This window comes from Octopus bimaculoides, chromosome 6 (genome assembly GCF_001194135.2).
Source record: "Octopus bimaculoides isolate UCB-OBI-ISO-001 chromosome 6, ASM119413v2, whole genome shotgun sequence".
NCBI classification, from domain to species: domain Eukaryota; kingdom Metazoa; phylum Mollusca; class Cephalopoda; order Octopoda; family Octopodidae; genus Octopus; species Octopus bimaculoides.
In genome coordinates, this window is record NC_068986.1 from 45,560,845 (window position 1) to 45,568,772 (window position 7,928).

Consider the following 7,928-nt stretch of genomic DNA (forward strand, 5'->3'; position numbering starts at 1 on the left):
CACACACACAAACACACACACACACACACACACACACATATACACACACACAGATATATAAAATTTAGTCATATTTCTACCTATCATCAGGAATCTGGAGGAGGAATATCGATGTGTTTTGAAGAAGCAAAATTATCCTAACAAAATATGTAAAATGCCAGCTCAATGGGAGACAGATTACAAAGACAACACTTGTGGTGAGTAGCATCTTTTTAAAGTAAAATTTAGAAAAGTACAGCGGTATTGTTTAAGAAATACTGTTTAAGGATTCGTTCCCATTCGTTCGCTACCCTCTATCTGTTGATCAATTTGAGAAAGAAAAAAGAAAAAGAAAAGAAATAAACAAAGTTGGATTTTAAGTAAATATAGCTGTCAGATTGTTAAATACAAAATTAGACTTTGGTATACCGAAGTAAATGAAATGCTTAAAATTCATGTCAAATGCGAGCTGGTGAAATTAATTGTGCACCAGACAAAATGCTTAGTGACATTTCTTCTGTATATTATGTTCTGAATGGAGGCGCAATGGCCTAGTGGTTAGGGCAGCGGACTCGCGGTCATAGAATCGCAGTTTCGATTTCCAGACTGGACATTGGGAGTGTTTATTGAGCGAAAACACCTAAAGCTCCACGAGGCTCTGGCAGGGGATGATGGCGAACCCTGCTGTACTCTTTCACCACAACTTTCTCTTACTCTTACTTCCTGTTTCTGTTGTGCCTGTAATTCAAAGGGTCAGCCTTGTCACACTGTGTCACGCTGAATATCCCCGAGAACTACGCTAAGGGTACACGTGTCTGTGGAGTGCTCAGCCACTTGCACGTTAATTTCACGAGCAGGCTGTTCCGTTGATCGGATCAACTGGAACCCTCGACGTCGTAAGCAACGGAGTGCCAACACATTATGTTCTGAATACAAATTTTACCGAGATGGACTTTTTCATTCTTTGGTTGTCGATAAAGTAAGTACTAAGGGTCGATGTGATCAAATTGCTTTCTCCCCTCAAAAAAGATGTACAGAGATTACTACTTGAAAATATTAAGCTGAATACCAGGAGTGTGTCTATGTACTGAGGTTTGGCTATCTTTATGTTGACGAGAGGCAAGTAAATTCGGTGTCGTAAACGAAGTGATTCTTCTTAACCCGCAGTCATGACTGACCGAGAATTCTCTGTATTCGTTTGGAATCTGATTGGTCGGAACTCAGGACAAATCACCTCATACGCCATGGCCTACATCAGGTTTTCGAATTCAAAGCATTGTTACAAAGTAATGAAAGTTTCATAAATTCATCTTCCAATCAATTTAAAAAAAAATTGTCCTGACTTTCAGATTATGAGATTATTATTGGGGTTAGATATAGAGTTTTCATTTCTAATGAATACTATTTTGCTTAGTTTACGTTCGTATCACTATTATATCCTGTAAATAAAATTAGTTATTATTGTGATATAAGTTAAAAGATGCAGAATGATATTCATATTAGGAAATATCATTTTTGATAAACAATAGTAATACTAATTTTATACCAAATTGTTTTTGCTTTGGCATAACTCCATCAGCGTGCATATGTATTTCAGAACTTTATTCTCCTTTGATAGACCTAATTTTGAATAATCTGTATAAGCTTTCATAATCTTCTAATAACCTAAGTCAATTGAAAATTTACGAAGTATTTATTATTTATTTGTGAAAGCCAATATAGTTTCATTCCTGTAAGGGCAAGTTTATTTTCAGTGCCTGCTCTGTATTTCTGTAAGATGTTTTCATCAAACTTGATTAAATTGACTTATTTTCAAAAGCATTTCATTCAATACCATATTGTCTCTAACTTAGGAATGGTACTTTAGACCTAATACGTCATTATAGAAATATTGCCTCTTCATGCTGCTGCTGCTGCTGCTGCTGTTGTTGTTAACTCCAGGCCAGTGCTGAAAAATATTTTTTACTGAAAGTATGTTGCTTTTTCAAAGTTTATATGTTGCTGGGAAAGTGTTAAAGTTAAGATGAATTTCTAATGTGTAAATCCTTAATTTATACCAATTTCAGAACATCCTTGTTATAATATTTCAAAACCAAATTTGAATGGCATGTCAGATGAAAATAAGTGCAAGTAAGTATATTGATATTTTTAATGTAATATTATAAAGCATAGAAAACATGTTAGTGAATTAGGTGCCAATACAATATGAATAGATATTCTATTTTATATAATGAAATGTAGCTTCTCAATGCATTATGTACTATGCTAGATGTTTGGAAAAATAACTGTTATTTATTATTGACATGAACACAAATAGAATATTAATATATCAAAAGTGAAGAATAATAACTGTTATCAGCCATAGAAGGGTCCATTCTCATCAGAGAATCTTAACTTAGTAAGAAGTATTTCTAAGTAGTGCTTCTAGCTAAGTGAAGGTAATTAAGTATTGTGGGAAACATTTTTCAAATTATTTCTATATGCTTACAATTGTAAACATTTCATTTTATTGAAGTAAGTTAAGCTTATGAATGTGCTCCTTAAAAGGAAAAAAAAAACGTATATAAATGCCATTACTAGTGCAACTGATGAGCTTCACAGTAAACAAAATATTGACTTCTCGAATAGGCTCAGATATATTGGGAAAAAGTACAGTTGTATGAATCAAACCTACTACATGTTTGTACGTGTCAGTTGCACACAAATGAAAACAAAGTTGATCCTCAAAGGATTTAGTGGATGACAATAAATACCGTCAGGACCTTTGTTTCTTCTAATTCGTTTTTGGAAGAGAAAATGTTAAACTTTTACTTTAATTGCAATGTACTTTTTTTTAGATCATTGAACTCATATAAATCAAATTTAGACAGTGAGAATTGCAAGATGCCAGATGACATGGAAAAAGAATATAAGTCTTCAAAATGCGGTAAGCATCTAAGCATTTAAATTATGTTCAGTAATTTTATTTGATAATTGTTTAACTTATGTCTTATTCCCATGAGCTTCTAGCTCAAATCTCATTTTTCATTCTGTTTAGAAAGCTCATTTTATAGTAATGTTTATGGAACATCATTATAATCATATAGCGTTAGTTATATTGAGCTTGTGTAGCATTTGTAAAAATTTAACAGTTCATTTGATACAGAAGTCATGAATAATAGAAAACATAAAGAAAGAGGGAAGCATAAAATAATACGTAGTCTATTTTAGACATAAATTCTCGATGAAATCTCAAGTCTCTAAACTCTAAACTTAAAATCACATTTCAAGTGCAACTTAAAATGGTCCAAATGTTGAGTCCAGTCTGTTAAAAATGCTCGTTTTAGAAAACTCTGTTGAGGAGTGAAAACCATCCAAATTTATAAAAAAATGGATTAATTCCATCATTTACTACAATTGTAGATTTACTATATTAAAAATATTTTGTATTCTCTGGTTTGTCTCAGCTGTTAGTGAGTTAAAGTTGAACAAGTTTCTTTCCTGAGTTGACACAAGTTCACCTTATTTAAGTCGTCCTCAAAACAAGGTCTTCTACAATGATATTAAAAATTACGGCAAAATTTATGAATATTCTGTTGGTGAATGGAGACTGTTCAATCAATATGATCAGAACAGAAATTTTAGAGAAATAGTCAGCTGGAAAAAAGAGTGATTGATGAAATACCGTAAAAACCCATGTAATTTACGTACTTTTTTTCGCGGGTGCGTAAATTACATGAATAGATCGTTTCCAGAAAGTTTTAGAAATTTATTTGTTGAAAAATGACGTACAAATATAAACATTCATACGGGAAGTTGATTAATTTAATGTCAGAATAGGTTTTCACAGAAAAAAATATAATGAAGTTGACTTTTATTTATGCCGAACGGTATAATGCTTACTTTTTCTGTATAAATTTACTAAAACCATTAAATAGTTAACTACTTTTTGAAGTTTGACGTTCATGCTGGTAATCACGGTCCGGGCCATATTTTACATTGCTCGGAGTTTCTACCTATCGCAATGGAGCCCAGCAGTTTCCTTAAATAAATCAGTTTTTCTCTGCTTAAGAAGTCTATCTTGCGTTTGCCTCCAGGAAGCTATTGTTCGCTTTCTGCGTGTTAGGACTTTGAAATTCATCACTACCGATATCGTCTCTACAGCTCTTACTGCATCTAACGCCAATGACAATATCATAATTCATCCTTGCGCATGTAAACTCACTAAGTGAATATGACTTAGTGTTCCTACAGAAACCTTCATTTTACCTTATACGATGTTTAATGTCGTTTCACAATCATGTTGAATTATGCACCAGTCTTATGTTCTCTTCATAGAATACTTGTAATGTATGTATTATCAGTTCTTTTGGTATAGTAGATTTTTGCTATTCTTGTTTATGTCTCCTCACAGACATGTATATTCTAATAAATCGCTTCTTAAATTTTGCACCTCTCTTGTTCTATAAACACTGAGTTAAACTTGCAAAACTGTTTATTTTCTCCTTTCGATTTTTAATGTTTATTTTAGCGGGTTACCAAACTATCAGTTTGGTCTCCCGGCTAAAACAGTAATAACAATTTTTAAAGTTTGCTTGACATTTTATAAGTGTGAAAGGGATTAAAATTTCGATACTCCGTATGAAAGGTTCCGACAAGAATAGGCAGAAAATCAGAGCTTGAGACAAGAAGACACTTTCAACCAATCAGAATTCTGTTTACATAATCAGTTTGATTGGTTACCTTCCTCTGTCAGTTGAGTAAAGTGTCATCCAAGCTGATGTTTATTGGTAATTAAACTTATTTTGCAACACTTGTGAGTATTTATCAACCTTGTTTTTGTTGATAAGAATTATCGACAACTTTTCTCCTGATCCTGATTTGAGAAGACATACAGAAGTATGCTAAAGATTGGACTTAATCTCTTGTAGGCAAGAAATGTAAAACAAAGTTTATCATAAACAACTCAAACACTTCGTAATTCAATAGTTTTCAGTATGATACCTGTTAAACAGAAATTATTTTTATTTAATGAAAATTTTATAAAATCTTATCATAAGTAAGTGAAATTATGCTAAATACAACTAAATGGAAAACCTTTTCCCCCTGGCCATGTCAGCAATTCTGAAAACCTTTGGGTGCGAATTTTACACGAGTTGAAGCTTTTTTTTTAACAACTTTTATCCTGAAAATCACCTGCGTAAATTACACAGGTGTGCAAATTACATGGGTTCTTATGGTAATCAATTTTCTTATAATGATGAAGTTGGAACTGAAAAATATTCTCACTAGCTGGTGAAGGCATCTTTTATTCATTCTACAATGTTTCCTATCAAAGCTGGCAGACAAACTATAATTTTTTATCACTAGATATAAAACCAATTTCCATATAGAAGACAATAAATATTCTACCCAGTATACTATTTGTCCTTATTTATGGACCTGTTCGAGGAAAGACACTCATTATGGCAATGAATTTAACTGGGACCATAATAAATATATTAAATAAAATATTAGCTTTATTTTATACTCAATACAAAGACCATATACTTTTGAATTCAGTCTAAAGTCCCTATACTTTTAGGATAAATTTCAAATATAACAGTAGGATATCTAATGTAATATTCATGTTTTTTTTTCTAGTGTATACTAGTGTGCACTGCAAGGAAAATGAACTAACATCACTTGACAATCAAAACTACCTTATAGTTTTGACTTGCCTGCAGTTTACCTTGTTTTCTAAGAGTTGCACATTTTAAACCAGAAAGAAATTCTGATCTATAAGAAATTGTTCCCACTGTAGATTTAAGTGGTGTTGTTACTGCTGCAATTTTTATACTGTTTTCCTGCTGTGTTGTTAAAATTATTCCATTTCACATACAACTGATGAATGTAGAGATGTCATATTTTTATGATTCCTGCCTTTAAAAGTCTTGTTATTGCTTGTACAGTCTTATTTGCTTCATGTTAACAAATATGTTATTTCTATATTCTTTTTGCTATAAATGCAGACACTTATTGCAACACAGAGAGTAGGTGCATGATAACGGTATCCGACAGAGACAGCAGAAAATTAAATTGCCGGTATGTATTTTAATTTTTGTTGATTTTATAAGGTATTTCACATGAAACTTGCTAATATAGGTAAACATTTATGAGAATAAAATCCTCATTGCTGCACAATTCCAGTTTGCTCAGATAGTGCAGCTGCAATAGCAACCTTTAATGGCATTTGCTTTAAATACTCAGAACACCAGCTAAATTTTATTCAAAGCATACCACAAAAGTGAAATTGTGTGTTGTTTTCAATCATTTCTTTAAGTTTAACTTCAATAAAAGGGAGATCAGCATCTATAGCTCCTTCAAATCTGCTTGTACTGGATAATCAGGAAATTTAGAGGTGAGTTTAGTAAGGTTAATGTAAAACTTAGACTTTCAAATGTTAGTAGCAGTAGGGAAAATTTTAAAGAGAGAGAGAGAGAGAGAGAGAGAGAGAGAGAGAGAGAGAGAGAGAGAGAGAGAGAGAGAGATTCCATTACATGCTCAAATAAAGTGTACAATTTTAATAGCTTAATTAACACAAAAGTTAATTAATTTAGTGGTAGTTGAGTGGTATTGCTAGGTTAAAAAATAGAAACTGAGGTCAAACAAGACTAAAGGAAAAATAGAGAAATTTGTGATAGTAGTAACATTGAAAACAAAGACAAGGTAAAAATGATAGCTTTGGATTAAGAGATGTTTCAAAGCATGTCCTCCAGGTCCTGATTAAGTAGGAAACAATATCAAAATGAAACAAAGTTAGTAGAGTTGAGTGAGGCATTTGAATTTAGTTATTTTGGTAAATCTGCCATATATTTAATGAAGGTCCAGAAATGGCACAATTTGAACAAACAAGGAATTCCTAGGTGAGTTGCAACTTTTGCATGGTTTGTTGTGAGTTATATGTTAGATACTGTAGTCTGTTAAACTGATGAGCAGCAGATGTAGATAGCAGAGATGTTTAACTCTTTTGTTACCTTATTTCTGTTGAAATACATAACCTTTGTTTGGAATTTTTTTTTAAATAATGAAGAATTTTGTAAAATGATTTTGTCATTGAAAATAAAAAAGAGAGAATATAGAAAGCTTCTGAAATATAAAGGTTTTATAAAACCTTTATATTTCATGCACAAAGGCCCATCTTCAGAAAAAAACAGTCTAGGAAATATCCAGTTATGCAGTTTCTGTTAATCCATTCAATTCCCTTAACGTTATTTAGCGACAGCAGCCACTCTCCAAACATAAGTGTAACTGATGCTCCACTGCTACTGCTGCTACACAACACATGGGGATTTGAATGGGTTAACGGAGTTTGCATAATTGGACATTTCCCAGACTGTTTTTTCCTGAAGATGGGCTTTTGCACCTGAAATATAAAGGTTTTATAAAACTTTCTGCATTGTCAAAAACTTTCCTATTTTCTCTCTTTTTACTTTCTGCAATATTACAATGCTTCAAGCAAACTGCAACACTCTTATAACTTTGTCATTATGTTAACTGGTGTTGGGAATATAAATTAACACAAAATTTTGATGAGAGGTTTCAATTTATATAATTTCAGAACACAAAATTTGTAACATAAAACCAAGTGCAGTTTACACTACATCATATCATTAATATTAAAATCTTGGTTAGTAATCTATAATATAATCTGCTGATATGGTCTACTGACACAAATATATCAACAATATAATGAAATATACACAAACTATGGAATGGAGTTGAAGACATCATCTTTTGTAGACATAACACTTTTTGCTGATATCTAAATATTTTGATTTTAGTGTACTACACACATACACACACACTTATGTATGTGCACATGTGCATATATATATATATATATATATATATATATATAATGTTTGCTGCCACTTCAACTTGGCTGTTCCGTATGTAATTATGTTACTACCATTTTGATTCCGGAGGAC

At 32.0% G+C, this 7,928-nt stretch overlaps 1 protein-coding gene across 1 annotated transcript in view; it reads left to right on the forward strand.

The window, feature by feature from the left end:
- LOC106871163 (uncharacterized) overlaps positions 1 to 7,928 on the forward strand; it is a 48,466-nt gene that overhangs the window by 33,649 nt on the left and 6,889 nt on the right. The window contains exons 7-10 of the mRNA XM_014917488.2: positions 91 to 197; positions 2,046 to 2,109; positions 2,817 to 2,905; positions 5,970 to 6,042. Of these exons, the coding sequence (XP_014772974.2) occupies positions 91 to 197; positions 2,046 to 2,109; positions 2,817 to 2,905; positions 5,970 to 6,042 (333 nt within the window). The remainder of the gene's footprint in view (positions 1 to 90; positions 198 to 2,045; positions 2,110 to 2,816; positions 2,906 to 5,969; positions 6,043 to 7,928) is intronic.